This window comes from Catharus ustulatus, chromosome 6 (genome assembly GCF_009819885.2).
Source record: "Catharus ustulatus isolate bCatUst1 chromosome 6, bCatUst1.pri.v2, whole genome shotgun sequence".
In the NCBI taxonomy this organism is placed as follows: Eukaryota; Metazoa; Chordata; class Aves; order Passeriformes; family Turdidae; genus Catharus; species Catharus ustulatus.
Window position 1 is genome coordinate 52,522,756 of NC_046226.1, and position 20,111 is coordinate 52,542,866.

A 20,111-nucleotide genomic window follows, 5' to 3' on the forward strand; every position below is an offset into this window, starting at 1 on the left:
CATGCAGGCCAAGAACTTCTGATTCTTGCTGAATTCTCTGCAGCTCCCCTGTCCAAGACAGGACTGAAAAATTCCCAACAAGCAATTTCAACAACACAGATTTGCCCCGTGTTTCCCTTCCCATTTAGTAGAAAGCACATGGCCTGCAGATGACTCCCAGGATGCTGATTCTGCAGTAAGCTCACAATGTTAGTGTATGTCTCATTAAAAATAGAGAAGATAACTCTAATCACCTCACTGCTACGGAGCTCCGGCTCTCTGAATTGCTGCCAGAGTGAAATTTAAGGATTCATTAGCTGGATCACTTTGCAGTTATGTACTGCACAAATTATATTTGTTAGACTGGATTATCAGCAGAGTTTTAAACTGTTCTTCACTGTTCTTGCTCCCCCTTGCTGGGGGAGTACTGCTGGTGTGAACAGTTTTCTATTTCACTAAACTTTGAAATTGTCAGTGGTGTTTAGTATCTGCTGATAATTTGAATAGTCCCCTGCAAAAATGTCCACACCTAAGAAGTGTCAGCACTGTATTCACTCAGGAAAAAAAAGACATGTTTAGGGAATGTTCTTTAGGGCTCACTCTGTAAATAAAATAACTTAGGAACTCTGTTTAGAAGATTAACTTTGATGTATTTACTGGAAAGAAGGCAAAGAATGAAAAATACTGCTGTAGGCCACATCCTGTAAGTGTTCAGAGGATGAAGAGTTTTGGTAGCTGGAACTCAATGAGTACCAAGGAAATTTTTGATATATGGTTGAGGTCAGCACTGCCAGGAACAGTGGGAACACTCCACAGCATGCTGGGAACCATAGCTGTGGACTGAAAACAGATTTACTTTCACTGTATATAAAGCATCCCCTACATATAATGTATAACTTCAGAAACAGCACAAAACCTGCCCTGTCTTTGGAGTGTCTTTGTAAGCCCCACCTGACAGGGAACACACGCTGCAGAATGCTTTGTCCAGAAATGAAAGAAGGACTCCACTCTCCAGCTGGAGTTTGCTCCAGTGGGAGCAGCACTCTCTCTGTGTTTAGAGGCTAGAGACTGAATGGGCCAAAACTTTAGTATTAATTTTTTTTTTTTAATTAGAAAATACACCTTAAAAGCAGAGTATGAGTTCTTTCAAATTATGTGTGAACCAAAAGGAAAAATGTTTTTCTGACCTGCTGGAAAGTAACGAAACAGATTGACATCTATCAGGGCAGCAGCTAAGTGGTCAGCTCCATGAAGTCACTTCCTTCTGTGGGTGGCTGAATGAAATGCTTTATTTTTGTCAGCTTGAAAGAGTTGTCTTCCCTCAGCATGGAAACTTGTGTTTGCCTCTTTTCTAAAACACTCCTAGATGGATGGGTAGAGCCCGTGTGATGTGTCTGAGTCACTGACACTGCTGATGCTTTGTGGACTGAGTCACGCTAATTGTCAGCAAGAGGAAGGAGATGACAGACTGAGGGATCCTGCTCCTGAGAGCCTCTAGCTGAAAATGATAAAATCCAGAAACATTAATCAACAAGTAAATTATATGTTTAATTTCTTGAGAAGTGAAGATTTTTTTCCCCCATTACTATCTTATTTTGTATAAATACAGCAAGAAATTAAACCTCGAGCATTTATTGTCATTCTATCTAAATTCTAATTTCAACCAAACAAACCTGTGTGGTTGGAGTGGGGCTTGTGTGTTTTACTGAGCTCACACTTTCATCAGTTGCAGCGAGGAGTCTGAGGATGTAATTGGAGAATAACCAGCTGCACAGGAGACAACAGCGTAGAATGTGAATGCACTGATCAAAATTAATAGAGAAATGTCACCAACAAATGAGATAGATAGAAATGAGCACCTCTTTGCAGCTGTTTGTGTGAATGATGGATTAAAAATTTCTTGCAGCCCAAAGGAGTGTTAATTAAAGTTTTTATTTATAAACTCAGTGTTCAAGGACAGAAGTTGAAAAAATTACTAAACAGCAAGGGAGAGCAGAACTTGTAAGCATTACAATGAGTTGAATCTGTGCTCAGGGGTCATAAATCTTCAGAATTGTTTCTCTCCTGGTATTTTTTTATTGAAAGTATGTTTCTTAACTCCTATTGTCCATTTTATGTGCATTTTGGCTACATACTGCACATATGTACAGGCAATATAGATTAATGTACGAATGTACAAAGTGCAAATTTTTAATAGTGTGCACCTACTTTCATTACTGCTAAATTACTTAGGAACACGGTGAAACAGATAGCTATGATGTTTCTACTCCAAGTGGTAAAAATAAGAGCCAGATTCTCAATTCTGATGCACCTCTTGTTCCTAATTAATAGTTAATAAATCCCCTTTAATAGCCAGCTTTTTTCTTTTTTTTTTTCTTCCTATTGCATGTGTCAGTGGAGTACATGAAATGGTGAAAGAAACTTTTCTGGTCAGTCTGCTCATATCCTCTATTTGAATGCAAAAAAACAGGAATTAAAGGTTATTCTGTCTTCCTGCAAATTAAGAGTGATACATACTCTGTAATAAGCTTATGCCACCCCAACTGAGGAACATGAAAGCTCTGTCAGGTTCCTTAAATATAGCTCCAACCTTCAGAGACCTTCCTTCTAATTCTATTGTTTTCCCCAGCCTTGGAAAGCACTTTCTCTAAAAAGTCAAACCTCTTATTAAAAATACCAATAAAAGAGGGAGTTCTCATCACAGCACAAGGAATCTCAGGTGTCCTCCTGGCAGCAATAACCAACTTAGCGTTTGTAACAGGAGGAGGGATGAACAGCTCCACCTCCCTGTCCATCACCTCCTCCCAGCTTTTAGTCCAACCTACAGCATCTGAGCTCTGGGAATGGGCTCAGGCAGCAACAAACACGTTGAGGAACTCAGACAATGTCAACTCTTTAAGATAGGTAGCAAGGGAAGCAAAAGCTTTTCCAAATCAAGAAAATATTCCTGGCACCTTATTCCATGTCAGAGTCTCCTTCAAAGCTCTTGGGGGGTAGCTGTGGAGCACAGCAGAGCCCGCACAGGGCAGAGCAGAACGGGATATGATTGGGGGAGGCCAGAAGGGAGGCAGCAGGAGAGGAGAGTGGGATGTGGAGCTGCAGGGACAGTCCTTGCTTGACTCAAAAGCAGCTGCACAAGACTTCAGCCGTGCAGCTCTGCTCTGCAGCTGAGGTATTTATAAGCTGGTGTTTATTGCTTTGATAACAATCACAGCCATGGATTTCTGTGTAGAGAATGCACAGGCCTTTATCCTGAGACACACCCATTAGTCGTGATTCATATTGAATGCTAGGGTAGGATTAAATGTAATGATCAGATTTATACCCTGTCTGGAGCTGAGTTTATACTAACATAGCTGAAAATTCAAATATTCCTGCTAAGAGGAATATGTTCCTTCAAGGATTCCTTCTCATCTACAGCAATGATGTAGCTGGACATATCCATCTGGAGGGCAAAAGTTTCCAAATGTGAATTATTCCATGCTGATAAAAGCACTGTCTTTAATCGGATCAAAGACCCTTCAAAATTTTTCTTTAGATGCCATTACAGATTCTGCTCCTACAAATGTGGAATTGAAGTTTCAGCTCAGTTAAACCAAACATCATCGGTCTGGAGAGAATCAGCCTCAGGCCACTTCCCAGTGTTGAACACATGCTGGGGTGTGTAGCTTTGATAATGTCTGATCTGCTGGAGTAATGACAGAAATCAGTGCTGCAGAATGCAATCAAGTTTTTTTTAAGTTGCTTTTTCTACTGCCCTCAAAAAGGCTCAAGTGGAACCTCCTGCTGGAACTCATCAGGACCTGAACGATCTCCTCTTGCTACTAGGTTCTTAAAAACATCATTGCAACTGTCTATTGACATTTCCTTTCTGCAATTTGTTTGTTGACTCTAAGTAGGCTAAGCAGGTTGCACTGTGGTAGAGAAAGCTTCCTTTTGTTTTAATTTCCCCTGATTTGAGGTCCTAACTCTGTCCCTTAATGCTAAGAGAGAAGCTGTCTGAGAAAATAGCAGGGGCACTGGTTTAATCAACCTTCTTCCAAAACTGGCAGTTTGAAATGCTGCTGCTTTTTGTGCTGCTTCTGAATCTCTTCTTATCATCAATGATCCTGAAATTATAGCAGTTGGCCAATCCAAGCTGTTCACTGCTTGTGCTCACACAGTTGCTTTTGTTGCTGAAGAGGACCTTTGCTTTTCGTTGAAAAATTCTTCTATCTTAAAGGAGTAAGAGAGGAAAACTAGGCTCTTTGGAAGTGCAGACCAGCAAATATTGGGGGAAAAGTGACATGATAGACACTTGATTCAGGAAGAAAATATGGAACAACAATTCTGATGGGGGAGGAAGATGGGGAAGTGTGTTCAGGTAATATGGAAGTGTGAAACAGGTTGCAGAAGAAAGCAGAATAAGGAAAAAGGAAAAGTAGGAAAATTCAGCATTACTTAAAAAAAAAAAAAAAGCACAAAACTTCCAGAGAAAAAGTTTAGAACTTCTAAATATTTCCCATATTGTAAAGACTTACAACCTCTGCAACCTACACATAAATTACATGAATTACATTTGGAACTAGAATGGAAAAAGGTTTTTTTCCTGTTATAATGTGTTTCACAATTGACAATTTAAGAATGCATGATCTCACCATAGTATGTGCAAATGTCACACTGTATTTTCATCTAGATTGCTTTTTCTGTGAGGTACAAAATGTCTGCAGTGAGAGTGCTCAGAGTTTGTCCTGACCTGGCCTCTGAGGTCTCAGTGCTTGCAGAAAACAACCATAAAGAATGGGCCGATAACCAGCTCACAAGGAACAAACCCTTGCTGTATGCAGCCACACCCATGGTTAGTTTTTAAGAAATATATTCAGGTCATCATTAAACCAGTAGTCTGCAATGGAAAATAAGCAAAATCCAGAGCAATATCAGAAGGGTCAAAATGTGATTTAATTGAAACATTTCAGAAAAGCTGCCAACATTCTGAGAAATGATTTGCTGTATGGGTATTCCTATGGGAAATTATTAAATTAATTGAAAAAGTTATGACTTATAGCACTTCCTATCATAGTAAATGAGCATCACAAATTCAGTTGTTAATCAGGATTAGAGATTGAATGGGGACAGTCCAATAAGAATCGATTCTTTTCACCTAGGGCAGTTCTGTCAAGGAGCCCTCTTCATTTCAATTTTGAACATTATGCACCCACTCCTAGACAAGTTTCCTGTCAGACACCTTGGCTGAATGCAGAAATCCAGATCTACAAATATCAACAAAGAAATTTGCATGTTTTCTACTGCTTTAAATAGTAGTTCCCTTTTGCCTAGGGGTAAACCATAGGATCAGCTTTTTGGCCTGTTCCCTGCAACAAAATTGGTTAAAACCAGTGACTTCAGAAAAGAAGTGTCAGGTGCTTGAGTAAGACATTATTTAATAACTAATATGATGTAATCATTTCTGAATGAGCAAGACTAACAAAGAAAAAAGGAGTCCACAGGAAGACTGATAAGTGGGGTTATAAAAACCTCAAGAAACTGGTGTGCCATTACTCTGTAGAAATCCTTACTGTAGCTGAGCCAGCATGTTTGCTCTTTTGTGTGGAGTTACTTGCTGTACTGGCAACACAATATCATCCAAATGCTTTAATAAACTGTAACCTTGATTTAGCTACAGCAATTATTTTACCTTATCAACCTGGCAGAAACATGAATGAAAATTCATTTCACATTCTGAAGTGAGGAATCCATTCAGCTCAGGAAAGGCCAGGAGTGGAACAGCAGGATGCTGGCAAGCAGGGGCCAAGGATTACCCAGGAGAGCTCAGAAGAAGCTGACACAGCTCCTTGCTATCCTGAGAACACGATGTTGTCCTGCATGCATCATTCATGTGCCTTCCAAAGGTGAAATAAGGGGCAAGTATTTTCCACCTTGTTACTTCACAAAACACCTGGAAAAGACACAGAGTCGTGTTCAGATCAAGACATGGGCACTGGCAATACGTTTCTCATGTTTCCTGCCTTGCCTTGCTGCTGCAGCTACTGGAATTTTAATCCAGCTGTTGGCTACCAAGAGCCTGGAAGCCACAGGAGTGTGGGTTTGTGAGCAGCCACTCCTGCTGTTCCACTGTTGCTCTCCATAAACAATTAGTGGTGCACCCACAGTCACCAGGAAACACAGATATGTGCACAGCTGAGGTAAAATAGTATCAATTTCATAGTTTGTTTCCATATCTGTATTTCTTTAGCAATTTACACACAGGTCAGCATTAAGTCCTATGTTTGCACATTCCAACATTATAACTGCTTTAGTTACATTAGAAAATACTGGTATTTAAAACAATATAACATATTAAACCCTTTTGGACAGCAATACTGAATTGTAAGCTTTGCAAGGAATAAAAACTATGAGTGTCCCTATTAGTGCTATTATTAGCACTGATAAAAGTGCCAATCTGATAACCTCTTAAATACAAGTAAAAGAAAATTAAGATAATTCTGTTTTATAAAAATATATTTTTAATACACTCCAATTCTGTTATTTATCTTTGCATAATCTAGGATATCTCCATGTTTGTCAACCCTAATTTTATTATTTTTGACTCCTTTAACATAAGCAGTGAAGACTTATGATGTATAGAAATATTTCTAATAGCAAAGTAATTTCATGGAAAAGAAAGGTTGTTTTATGAAGTGTAATTTATTTAAGGAATGTGTCAAAAGCTGTGATTCACTGAGTGAATCAGGAATCAAATGGGAAAGCATGTTTCTTTTAGCACTTTTATGTAACCTTGCTGGCTTATTTGCTGCTCACAAACTCTGTATCTCACTTCAGTTTTTCTCCCAGTGAGCTGTGAGTGCTTCCTTGCGTGCCCCTGGCTATTTCTTTGATGCCTGCCTTTACTGAGCTTCCTCTTGAGCAGACAATTCAGTCTCCTGTCTTTGCAGCCAGACCCAAGAAATACTTGTTTCTGCAGCTCCAGTTCTTCACCTCCTCTGCTAACACAGTGGTGACTACCTCAGCTGTAGATTCTGCAAAGCAACCAAAGGGTTTTACATTTTTCCTGCACAAAAGACTCCTTTCCTATCTAGCTGCTCCCCCTGTGTTACACAGATATCCAGAAACTTCACTCTCTGAGTACTTTGCTTTGTCTCCTCAAGTTTAGAAAGGACAGAGGGAAAGGCAGATGGGAAAAGATGGAAAAGTAAGAAAAAGGAATAATGCACTGTGCCAGCACAACCAAAAAGTGTTTTCTTTTTTATAATAAATCTATAAAAATCCCAAATGTACAGGTAAGACTGTGGTCATCACTAGAGGTCAATCCTTTTTACTGATCTGAAATGTTCACAGGCTCCTGAGGAGCCATGCTGGCCCAATTCCCAAACACAGGTGTGTCCTGGAGGGCACTGCCTGGAGTGGTGTGACTGGCATGAGCTCACAAACTGAATGCTGTGTTACAAGATTACTGAAATTCTTAATGTGTGTTCCTAGTTCCTTGCATATGAAAAGCTCTCCCTAAGTGCTGCGAATTCATTCTGAGTGAATTTTTAACATAATAAAATCCTGTGTACTCGTTATTGAATCAACCTAAATGGAAACAGGATAGGATTATAAAGACCAAAATTATTCTAAACAGAACCCTCTGTCTCATTAAATATAATGAAATATTATAGCTTGATATACGTAAATAGAGCTTGCATAAGCCTCGCACACATATTTAATCGCACAATTAAAGTTATAACTTAAATATTCTTTTTTACTCCTCAGAAATTCTGGAAATTTTTACCTGTTTCTCAGCTTGAGTATTTTCCCAATTCTTTCTGAACAATTCCTATTTATTGTTGCATCTTGGCTGTAAAAACTGCATTAGAAAGCTTTTGTTTTAAAAATCAGCATCTGCTTGAGCACTAATTCATAAATACACACCCCTTATACTTAAATTTTCTTTACATTTGCTTCCTCAAAATGTAAAGTCAACACTGCATTGGATTCACAGCTATCCATCTGAGGAACAATTATGAAAAATAAATAGGCTTGGGGTCCTATTTAAGGAACAGTAAGGAAAGGACATGCTTGTTTCCTTGCAAAAACAAAACAAACCAACTCCCATAATGCATATAAAGAGATATTCTTGGAGAACACCATGATCACAGGCATTATTTTGAGGTCACATGGCGATTCTGTGATCCTCAGCACGTCTTTTCATTTCACAACAGTATAACAAATTCCACTGATGCCTTTGTAACTTCTGTGCCCGTGCAACTGTATCAAAAGCGTGAAAAAAAGCAAGAACTGTGAGTGTCATCTTAATGCCACAAATACCAGCCGAGTTCCATCTGCTGCTTATCTCTCCAGGGCGTCCCCACTCCACCATCCTGCAGCTCCCTAAGTGGCATTTTCCCTCAGGGCCATGAAATATAAATACACAGGGTGGAAACCAGAGCAAGAGGGAGGAGGAGGAGGAGAAACTGCCCTGGGGTACAGACACTCTTGCTCCTCTGTCTGCCACTCAGGGCCTGAAGCAGGCTGTGGGCTGGATTAGCTGGACTTGCACACCCTGCAAACTGAGCCTTCGGGAGCAGATCTAACCTGACTGCAAACAGCAAAACCCAAAACGCCGTGCAGTTCATCATCACATTGTCTAGTCCAACATCCTGTCCAATTTTAAGTTAAAGCCCTCATCCTGTTGGTTTGACTGAAGCACAGCTTGTGTTTTCACTAAAACACATCTTCCAGAACTGCACCCAGTCTCATCTGGAGAAAAGAAAGTACCAATTAGTGTCACTAGGAATTTTTTTCAGTGACTCTATAGTTTCACCTGTTAGACATTTCTTCTTCTTACAGCTTTACTCACTTAAAAGATGTTCAGTACCTACTATTGTCTTCTTGATCTTTCTCTTTTTCCTCACCTTGCTGTCCAGGGTTAAATGATAAAAGTAAGAATTGATGAGGGGCTCCTGCATCTTTGAGGAGATGTTTATTAACAAGATGTCCAGTTTTTCTGATCTCAGGAGAATCATGCATCAGAGATTTTTGCATTTCCTGGTTATGTTTATTTGTTTGTTGGGGTGTTTAATTTTTTAAATAAACCATTGATCTAAAGCTCTAAGAAAGCTCTACTTCCTTGACATTTACTCAGAACCTTAATATCCCTGGCTCTATTACAGCAACTGTTTCTTTGCTGCTCCATCTCAGCGTTGCTACTCCTGCTGTTCCACTTGCAGACACTTCCACCAGCTAATGGCTGAATCTTGTTTCCAGCATCTGTCCCCTGGGAAACTTGTTTGGATATGGGGTTTAGCATCTGCTCCAGCCTTGCCATCTGCCTGGAGGGGGTGGGGATGGTTCCTGGGGGTTTTTGTGGGGTGAAACAACTACTGAGCTCATGGCTACATAAAGGAGCGTGGTGCCTTCCTCACTGAACAAAATTCTGAAGAAATTTCAGCAAAGTTCTCCTTAGGGGTGAAGCCAACCCCCAGCTGACTAAAGGGGATTAAAGGGAGCTGTGAAATCATGAGCTGGGCAGGCAATGGTATCCTGCTCCCTTGGGAGGAGCCAGCCCCAGATCAGGGACTCTGCAAGAAACCACCCTTACTCTGCCTGATAGATCTCTGTTTCACCTCAGCACAATTGTAGTGACAAACAGCAACCAAAACCCTCCACGACTTTCATCTTAAATTTAACCGGACATTTCCAGTAGGTCTCATACAGATGAGGAGAACAAACTCTTCACCTCAAACAACTTTTGAGGGTACTTCAAGCATTGCAATTTGTAAATACTCAAAACCCATAAACGCTGGTGTTATTCTCTGCAATGGAACCTCCTGCTCTTCAGACATCTGTTTTCAACTCACACATCGTGGTTTTGCCACAACATCCTGCTGGGAGCTCATGCCAACCTGCATGCCCATGGTATCCCTGATGATCCCACCAATCTTTTATTTTCTGTTCTTCTATGTGTAACTTCACATTTGGCTGTGTTAAAGTGCATTTCTGTTTCAAGTTATGCTCTTCTGCCATTCACACAAGACTGTTTTGCTAATCTTACGTCATTCTCACAATGATCTGCAGTGATTTTTGCATTTATTTCAAAACTGTCTTAAGTATCAAATTGAGTCTGCTAGTGGTATCAGTAGAAATCCAGACAAAATTGGCCCCTTAAATAATCACTCTTCACTTATTACCCTTTAATTGAAAATTGTAATTTAGCCATCCTCAGTCTCTTCAGTGTGCTAAGGGTCATAGCCTATTATGATATTTTTAAGCAAAGAAAGGTACTTATTTTGTACCATTTCCCCAGCCAAACCAGAGAACTCCTCAAACAATCACCTTTGTTTGATGATTTTACACCAAAATATGTTGACTAGCGTGTTTCATTTCATAGTCTCGTATTTTAACACCATTTCAGCTTTAAAATAGATTAACATAAATAGTTCTATCAGCACAGTATTTCTGTGCATACTTTTTTCTTCCTGTTCAATCATCTTTAATCTAGCAAAAGTAGTTCCACAATAACTTTGGGTGCTGGTGATTCATCCACTCATTCCTGTCCAAACTCCCCTTGGATCTGTAGGACTGGTTAAGTACCTTTGTGTGGAAGTTGGTTTTTTTTTTTTTCCCAAATCCTGGGTTGACATTTGGAATGCTGTTGATGCAGGAATATGCTCTGCATAGCTGGAGTTAATTTGGCTGCTGTCAAATCTGTTCTAGCACAGAACAGCTGATAGCAGCATTTATCAGTTACTGTCTTTAGGTTTTGGGTTTTTTTTTAATATGTAGATAGCATAAAAATTTATGCAGAATTCTTTAGCAACATCTGGTAAATGCACCCAAACGTGGCAATCTTTGATAGCTGTGCGTCTTTATATGTGATTTCTGGCTTTTCCCTGACAGCAGAGAATGGTACCCCAGAAAGGCACACAGGCTATGCCGTGCTCCAGTCAGCTCCAAGGAGCACATTACTTTATTAAAGCTGACAAACGCTGTCGTTGTTATTGTTCCAGCTTTCCAGGGAAAGTACACATGACTGCAAACCCCAAGACAGACAGTCTGGGAGAGCATGTTTATCTTCAGGAGTAATTGAGACCGATTTGAATCCAGTGTTTGAGGCCTGTGCAATACCACATCGCCCTTTCAGAGATAATTGGAGAGGTTCTGCTCTCCCAGAGCAGCCTGAGGTTGTCTATAAGCATTCCCTCACAACAGAGAGCAGTTCTGGCCAACTAATCCCTGCAACACGTACTCTTTCTCTTCTGACACCAAGAATTTGATGAGGCTTATCTGGCTAAAGGACACACTTCTTTCCAATGTTAATTCTTGTGATTTGAAATTCTTCTATCAACTCATCTGTTGCATCTTGCAAGGTATTTATTCATGTCCCCTTTGTTTGCTAAACAGGTTTGGCCAAAGTTCTCACTAACTGCTGTGCTGTGATGGGTGGGCTTAAAGTCTCTTTTGTCCTGCTAATACTGTTCAAATAAAGTGTCTGATGGAAGAGGATATATTTATTTAATCAAAAATTCAGTGTTAAGGATGCCACAGCTCACCAGTTCCTTGTAATTTCAAGTAATTTGTCTTCTCTTAGGTTGCTCCACTCAAACTGGTGTGCCGGTTTTCGTCGTTTTTTTTCACTATTTCATCTCTCTCCAACACTAAACTACCCACTGTGAATGTAATCCACCAACAAATTGTTCAGATTTGTGAGAAATTAATTTTTAACCTCATTGATGTTTCCTTTTAAATTTGGCTTCCTGTCGACATGAAATGTCCATCTTGACTGAATCCTGCATTTATTGTTTTCTGTGAGTCATTAATGTGATTAATCCTCCTGTGAAGTTAGCTATTGTTATCACTTCTGGGCAAGCAAAGATGCAAATACAAATGTCCTGGACAACACAAACATGCCTGGATGTAGAAGGTTTTCTTTTTCAGAGTACTCAGGGTGGACAATTAGCATACACATTCTTTTGCACAACTTTTTTTTGTCCTCCTGACTTTTTTATCCAAACGGGACCAGCTCTGGCACAAGCTTCCAGAGCCACAGCACCTTTGCTGACGATTGCTCCGGTCCCATTGTGCTTGTCTTTGCAGCATTTCACATCTGTACATCTGGCACGGAGCATTATGCACAACCAGCACGTCACGAGCCCTCTGCCCTTTGAAGTACTTATTTTTATTTTTAGTGAAGATATATTCTGTTTCATAAGTTGTTGGATCAGCTTAGCACCCTGGCTGGGGGCATTATTGCTTTGCTCCTTTGTTACAAAGAGCACTGAGATTTGATCTTGTTATCTGTGCTGTGACACAAAAGCAGGGAAAATACTTTGTGGCAGCATTTTGTGATGGTATTGAATCTATTTCACTTTTTTTTTAACATTTTGGGCAATATCTAGAATTGGAGTATGACTGCAGATCTGGGCAACTCATAAAAGAACAGCATATGACATCATGTCCCAAAAATGATGCCACATTGCCACTTGGGTCATCTGGGCCCATATGTCTCCTGTGCTTACTTAGAAAGGCTGACATTCACTGCTGCTTCAAAGTTTAGTTTCATAAATTAGTTGCTCATTTTCACACTTTTAATAAGAAAAAGCTACATAGTGGAAATCATAATTTTTAGCGTTATGTAAAAAACAAAACAAAACAATACCAACAAACAGTAGCACAAGAAACTGAGAAACCCAGGTTTTAGTCCAGCAACAATCACGGAAAAATCACTAATTTGGGAAAATTATATACAAAAGCAAGTCTGTCATGCTGTTCCATATATGCAAAGACACTCTAGATAAGTCTAGATTTCCTGAAAGTATTTAATTTAGCTGTAAAGATATAGTGCACTTTATAAACTTTCTAAATTGTATCACGTTTAAATTTTGTTATTTTCTGTATTTTAATCTCTGCTTTTCTCTTTGATATGTGCCTTCATTTCAGAGTCATTCCAGGATGAAGATGTTTGTGAAAATTTTTTTCTTGATGGTTTTATCTGACTGCTCAATAAAATGCTCTCATAAAAATAACTCCCAAAATTTCAAGTACATCGCTGCATGCCATCCTCCCAAACGAAGGCATGACAGTGAATGACTGTACAGTGCCAATTAAATTTTACAACTCACTAACTTATAAATACGATTGCTCATTTTTCCGAACGACTCATAGAAGTGAAATTACTTCAGTGCTCAAATGCTCGTAGGATGAAGCCTACAGAAGTGACTTACAGAGGACCAAGTTAAGCAGCTCAGTTATGGCTCTGTGACTGAGCCAAGGCCTCCAGAATCATTGAGTCATGGAATTGTCATGGTTGGAAGAGACAGGATCATCTCATCCAAACCAGCACTGCCCCTGTAGCCCCTAACCCAGTAACCCACATCACTCAGTTTCACATGCCTCTTGAACATGTGCAAGAACCTATTCCACTGACTGACCACCCTGACAGTAAACATTTTTTTTTAAACATCTAATCTGAATCTCCCCCGTCTCATCTTAGGCTATTCACAGCAGGAAGATGGGCTCTCACCTGGCTACACCCTCCTTTCAGGGAGTCACAGAGCCATGAGCCTCCCCTGAGCCTCCTCTTCTCCTGCAAAACACCCCCAGCTCCCTCAGAAGACCTTTCACGAGCAGCCCTGTTTATATCGATTTAATGACAAAACTCTGACACACCTTCAGGATTTTTGCTCTCCTCTCCACCCTAAACCCAGCGCGGAGGCCCCCGTGCCCAGGATAAAGCAAACCCACGCACCCCTCCTCCCTCGCTGAGCCACACGGGCCCCTCCGACACCGGGGGATTCTCACGAGCGAGATGTTCGCTAAAACAACCAAAACCCCTCACGGCGTTGGCGCGGCCGAGGAGCTCGGTGCGGAGCGGAGCCGGACCGCGCCTCCCATCACGGGGCCGCTCGAACGGGGCCGCCGCTCCTGAGGGCCGAGACCGCGCATCCTGCGGTTCCCCGGTGTCAGTGCTCGGCCTGCCCCGATCGCATCTCCCCGGTGCCGGAGACCGGCCTGCCCCGATCGCATCTCCCCGGTGCCGGAGCCCGGCCTGCACCGATCCCATTTCCCCGGTGCCGAAGTCCGGCCTGCCCCGCCGGTGCCGGCGCGCCCGGACTGCATCTCCCGCGTTGCCCCGCGGCGGGGCGGGGCGGGCCGTGCGGCGGAAGGGGCGCCGCTCCCGTCGGCGGCGGGGGCAGCTCTATCCGGGCTCTTGGCGCTCTCCCTTCCTTTCGCGCCGGCGGCCGCTGGAGGCGGCGGGTCCATGTGCGCTCGGCGCGGCCCCGGCCCTTGCCCTCCGCCCCCCGCGCTGCCCCCGCCATGGACCCCAGCGGCATCATCGAGGCCCTGCGCGGCACCATGGACCCGGCGCTGCGCGAAGCCGCCGAGCGACAGCTCAACGAGGTGAGGGCGCCGCCGGGCCTGGGCCGGGGCCGCGGCGCTGGGGAGCGGGGACGAGGCCGGCCCGGGGGAGGGGGAGCGGGGCGGGGGCAGAGAGGGTCCCCCCGGGTGCTCGGCCCGCCCGCCCGCGGCCGGGCCCTTCCCGCCGGGCGCGTCTCGGCGGCCGCAGGCCGGGCCCGGCGCGCATTGTCCCCGCACATGGCAGCGGGGCCGGGCCGGGCCGGGCGGGGCTGCTCGGGCCAGGGGCAGCGGCGGAAAGCGGCCGAGCCCCCGTGCCCCTCTCGGCCGTAACAAATTGCCTCCATTGTCTCCGTGCTCAGCCGGGCAAAGGGTGATCCGCTCAGGGGGGTAAACCCGCCCTTGTGCAGGCCCTCCCTCGGTGGCTCCGGCTGGACACAGCCCTGCCCGGGACCATCTAAGCGAAATCAGCCTTTGGCTGTTGAAAGCACTAATTTGTGCTTTCAAGGAGGTAGCAAGAACCCATCACTTGGCGAGCAGGGCAGCCTGTAAGAGTGGCCTGGGCTGAGCTGAGAATCAGATCTGGCAGCCTGGCGGTGTCGGTGTTCCAAGAGTGAGTGCTCCGGGCTCAGCAGGGCTGCCGGGCTAGCAGTGCTCCCAGGGTGGATACGGACACGTGTCCAAGGCGCGGGGCACTCGGGGTTCCCAGCCCAGCTGTGCCTTCCGCTTGCCCTGCACTCGCTGCCACGCCGGGGTGTGAAAACCCAGCGGGTCCCACTTCCACGGACTTCAGTTTTGGAAGATTATTATATTCTTGTTCTGGTTAACCTCACCTAGTAGGTGAAAACTTTATTTGTGAGACACAGCCACGGGGCTTGGAGACATTTGGAGAACAAAAGTGTGTTAGTGTTTGACCCAGAGAAAAGAGGATGTCTCGATGGAGGAGGTGATGGATAAACCTGTGTGGCAGCTCTTGTGGTGCCTTTTTCCACAGACATTTTTCCTTGTTGCTCCTAAGCGGACTTCAGGCCTGGCAATACTCATGCAGTGCAACAGATGTTCAGCAGAGCTTAGATAAAGGTGGGCCAAATGTTCTGCTGGCAGTGGAGAAAATTTCAAAACCTAAAGGTATAGCTTCTCAGAAAATAAAAAAGTGATTGCTGCATGTTACTTAATAAGTGAGTGGCAAATAGATATTAGGTACCTTTGAAATATAGAGCTCTAAAACTACTCAATGACTAATTGAGGCTTGTGTAAAGTAATTGCTTGTCTTTTCCATGTACTCTGTTAAAAAGTATGTTAGTGTTTGTTATTTAAATAAAAAATGCAAAAAATGTGATGGCCTTTAATATCTATGAAATCTTAAGCTGGCCCCAAAATTCCTTTTTTTTTTGCGTTCAATGGATGTCAATATTTATATATAGTAACTTGCTTGAAATCTATTTCAGTTATTTTCTGCAGGTATTGAGTTGCTGAAGGTGCAGGAAATTAATGTTCACTGCCAGCCGGGGTCTTCAGCAAATGGCAAACTCTTGCAGGAAGGATCATGCTCGCTGGTCACTGGCTTTTGTTCTCATGTTGGAATCAAAACCCCATGGTCCATCGTGTACTACAAGTGCTAAATTGGCATAAAATCTGAATATTTGTGCCCCTTTAAAACCACCAGATATTATTGAACCAGCATGTAAGAATTCTTTGTTGTGGGAAATGGAGCATCACTAATCTTTCACAGATATTTTGTGATAAAAATATGTGCTAAACCAGAAGTCTGCAAACACTTACACATACGTGCAGCTTTAGTCACATGTGTGGTCTTGGTTTTACTTAGGTTTATTGAAGTCAGTTATGCATTTTCTGGCAGGATGCTGGTCTAAATTTGTTGAATGTTAGAGCAATTCTGTTAATACTTAATTACAGCTATGGGGGTCTCTTTCTGTGTAAAGTTGAGATCACAACAGCAGTGAACACTGTTCTTGCACATGGCCAGGCTGCACAGGTGTTTTTATAGCTTAATAGTTGTCCTTGCTTGACCTTTCAGTTTACCTTTAGTTTGTCAGAAGTGCCTCTGTGGAGATGATGAGACTGGCTTTCAGCAGAATGGTCATTTTACCTTACAGTAAAGACTGTGCATCAGTCAGTAATTGATATTCCTGATTAGTGCGAGAGATATCTAAGTAGCTGGGAATTAACCAAGTATTTGGATCTGTCTTCACCACATCCTATCAGCCAACAAAGTTCTCCTGACTGGAGAAGGGGACTGGAGTGTATGATTCTTGATTTGTCCAGGCTCTAATACTTTTCCTTTCACTTTGGCTGAATCATGAATCATTTTATGCTTTATTTCTCCTTTCACTAAGTTTTATCAGGTTATATTGCCTGCACATAAAAGGCTGTGAGAACATTCAGAGTTGAGATAATGTTAAAAAGCAGGTCTTTACTTTTCTCATTGTGAAAAGAAGTTAAAGGGAATGAGATCACTGGCTCTTGTGTCTGAGAATTTTCAGCTGATGGGGTACCCTGAGGTGTTCACCCATCTCTGTGTCTCACAGGGGAAAGCTGTGTTTTACCAGGACTTAGAACCAGACTCTTCAAGTAAGCTACTGGAGAGCAGCAGGAAGACATTGCTGCCTTTTGAAATAGTCTTTGTGCTTCATATATAAAGTGTTTCTCGGAAATTGTGATGAAGATAGATATTTTTAATTATGCAGCTAGGGAGTGACACTATGAAAACAATACACAGTTGTTGTTTCATCTTTTAATATAAACATATTTATAAAGGTGAAGTTGCTAGATAATACTTTCCTTGCAGGTTTTTTCGTTGTAATTCCAGGGAATTTATAACTTCACTGTGATGTATGTCTTATAAGTCTCTGAGAGTAACCTATTGTGTCTGAGCCAGTAAGACATCTTTTTAGATTAACAACACAATTTTTGCATCTGATAATGTTTAGGGGGAAAAACTGCAATCCTGTATAACTTATAGTTTTTTTGTAAGTCAGAGCTATACGGAATTTGTTTAGGAAGATATCCTGGTGCTCTATTAGAAAGTGACTTTCAGGAGTTACATTTAAGGTTTTTCGTGTTCTAATAGGAGCGACAGGGAAAGGATAAGGAGGAAATCTTGTTGGCTGGCCACCATCACCATTGATTTAACAGTGCAGTGGGGCTTAGTTCAGTTCCTTTCACTGCCTGCTTAATAGCTACAAATGTCAGAAGGATGGAGTGGCTACATTAAATGATTGGACTCTTAGCTGCTGAGAGTTCAGGAATGAAAGGCTGTCAAAGGGGAAGAGGCAAGCTGCTTCTTACATGGAGTCTTTCAGACAGCATTTTCCAAATGTTGGAATGCTATGGATACTTTGAGTGAGGTGTTCATCGTGTTACCTCCAGCTTGAATTATTTTTTAACCTTTTCTAACGTGGTCCACAAGTGTCACATCTGCAACTCTCTATTGTAGTGTGAGAAAAAGAACAGAGTACGAGTTTCTTTGCTTTGATTGTCAGATCATGGGGTCTCTTTTGAAGTTGTTGGTGTGACATTTTACCCAAAGCACTTGGTTACTTTCACTTCCCTCATCTGCCTTCTGTGTGTTCTGGTGCGTGCTAGATGAGGGGTGTTGGGAAAGGTGTTGTGAGCTGCGTATTCCAAGGCTGGTCCAACTCCAGGAATCCCCTTGGGGGCAGTAAGGAACCGAGGGAGCCTTGGCTCCACTAGGAAGAAGTTTCCTTCTCGGTGCAAGTTGCCCAGCACGAGGCAAAATCCGAGCAGAAAGGGCCACTTGCCACTTTCTCATGACTTAGCAAATAGTTGCTGTGTGTGCCCCGCAAGCCTCTGCTGGGAGCACGTTGCTTTTTCCTCAGCCAGCAGCAGAGCAAAAAGTCCTTCAAACTTGCAGAGAGTACAGGGATGGAAGGAACATCAGGGATGTCTGCAGGAACTGATAGTGTATGTATCTTTTGTGGACATTAAACTAGGTTTGCATATACATTGTAGCTGCATAAGAGGTGACAGAGCTGGCTTGCAAAAACCTGAGGTCAGAGTGACTTCCACACCTGCTGAGTTCTTAAAAAAGAATTAAAGAAGTGCTACAGGGCAGTTTGCTGATTCAGCGTGGCCTTACAGCTCCTGACCTTACCTTTCTATAAAAAAACAGTTTCATCTCATTGTAATAGTTGTGTTCTGCTATGGCCCAAATCAAAAAGTGCATGTAGATTTTTTACTTCCCCCAAAACTGGAATGGTGGGAGAAGCATTGAATTGTTTGGGGTTTTTTTTTCAATCTACTTTATTTTTAAAATGTTAGCCTTTATTCACATGTGTGCTACTTTGAATAGCTATATAAATAACCTGGGGTTCCAGTTCAGCAACATATAGTCAGTGTTGCTCATCTGTTCTGTTTTTTTGGGCAACACTAAAGAACACACTACTACTGTAGTGTGTTTGTTATGGTGTGTCAGCTTCCTGATGCCTGAAAAGAATGGATGGAGGTCTTTTTATCCAAGATGAAACTTGTTTTTATCATTTAGAGGCATGCAGGCTTTGTGTGAGAGATGAATATTCCGGCATTAAAGATTAATGTAACTTACTGCAGTGAGTATCATTACTGGAGGAAAAGTGCTTTTCCACGTTGTAATTAACTATTCATGGTTCACGTGCCATGAACTGGTCTCCTCAGTGTTAACTTTGAACTTCATTCCTCTTTTGGATGATGCAGCTGCTAAGACACTTTTCTCAGAAGTCTCTTTTAGCACGTGTCTAACAAAGCAAGCCTGCTAGGAAAAACTGCAGTGGGCTGTGCGAAAAGATTGTGTGTTGTGGAGCAGTGATTGGTGTTAACAGACAGTGGTGCAAGGTTTGTGGTCTGATCGAACACATTCCTCAGCTAGCCAGGCTGCATAGCAAAGATTGCTCTTGGGAAAAGTCCCCGAATTCTTTGGCTAGTAGACAGCAAAGTCATGCCAGTGACATGGCATGTTGGACTTTTTGTGAGGGGGAAGGACTTGACATGAGTTTTGGTTTTGTTTTTCTTTAAATGCTGAGTTAAGTGCTGGAGAACTGACTTCTGTGACAGAACTATTTTTAAAAAAATACTATAGCTCTCTAAATTTAATGGTTACTTTTTAATGGTACTTGTGAACAAGGAGCAACAGAATAAAAGTCAAAATTTTACCAATGTAAAACTTTAAAGTCTTAAAAATTTTCTGTTCTTCATGCAACTTAGAGTATGTGATAGTAACCATTGTGAAATCCTGATTTTAGTTCAAAAATGAACCTAAAATAGGTGTGGTTTTTAGTATGGTTGTTTTTTTTAGCAGTGCGGTCAGTGGAGAGGAGCATGCTGTCCTGAGACGCAGCCCTCTTGGGGGAGTGAAATTATTAAAGATGGAAATAACTGAAAGAGGTGTGGATTCAGTATTTTTTAATGATGTAGGTACAAAAAGGCAGCTATGGTGGTGTCTTATTTTGGGTTCAGTTTTCTCCAAGTGCCAGTAAAACATTGGATGCTCTTTTAAAGAGTGAAGCAGGGCAAGGGAGCACGTGAGAGGTGATTGTAATTCTTGGTGTTTTATTTGAGCATTCAGTACACCCCCATCTTCATGGAACTGTTCTTACTCATCCCTACATCTCAGTTTCTCTGCAATCACCTTCCTTTCAGTGGCTTGGGAAGGAGGTCATTGTGAAGAGTTTGGGAGTCCTTTATATTCCACGGAGAATGCATGGAAGTGTTAATGGAGCTCTGTGTGAGTGTAGGTCTTAACGGAGAGGATTAAGAGCAGGCTTTGATTGGCAAGTACAAGG

At 42.3% G+C, this 20,111-nt stretch overlaps 1 protein-coding gene across 1 annotated transcript in view; it reads left to right on the forward strand.

Annotated features, from left to right (window-relative positions):
* The first annotated feature begins 14,223 nt into the window (after positions 1-14,223).
* IPO7 (importin 7) overlaps positions 14,224-20,111 on the forward strand; it is a 34,221-nt gene continuing 28,333 nt past the window's right edge. The window contains 1 exon segment of the mRNA XM_033062762.2: positions 14,224-14,358. Coding sequence (XP_032918653.1) covers positions 14,275-14,358 — 84 coding nt within the window. The 5' untranslated portion in view covers positions 14,224-14,274.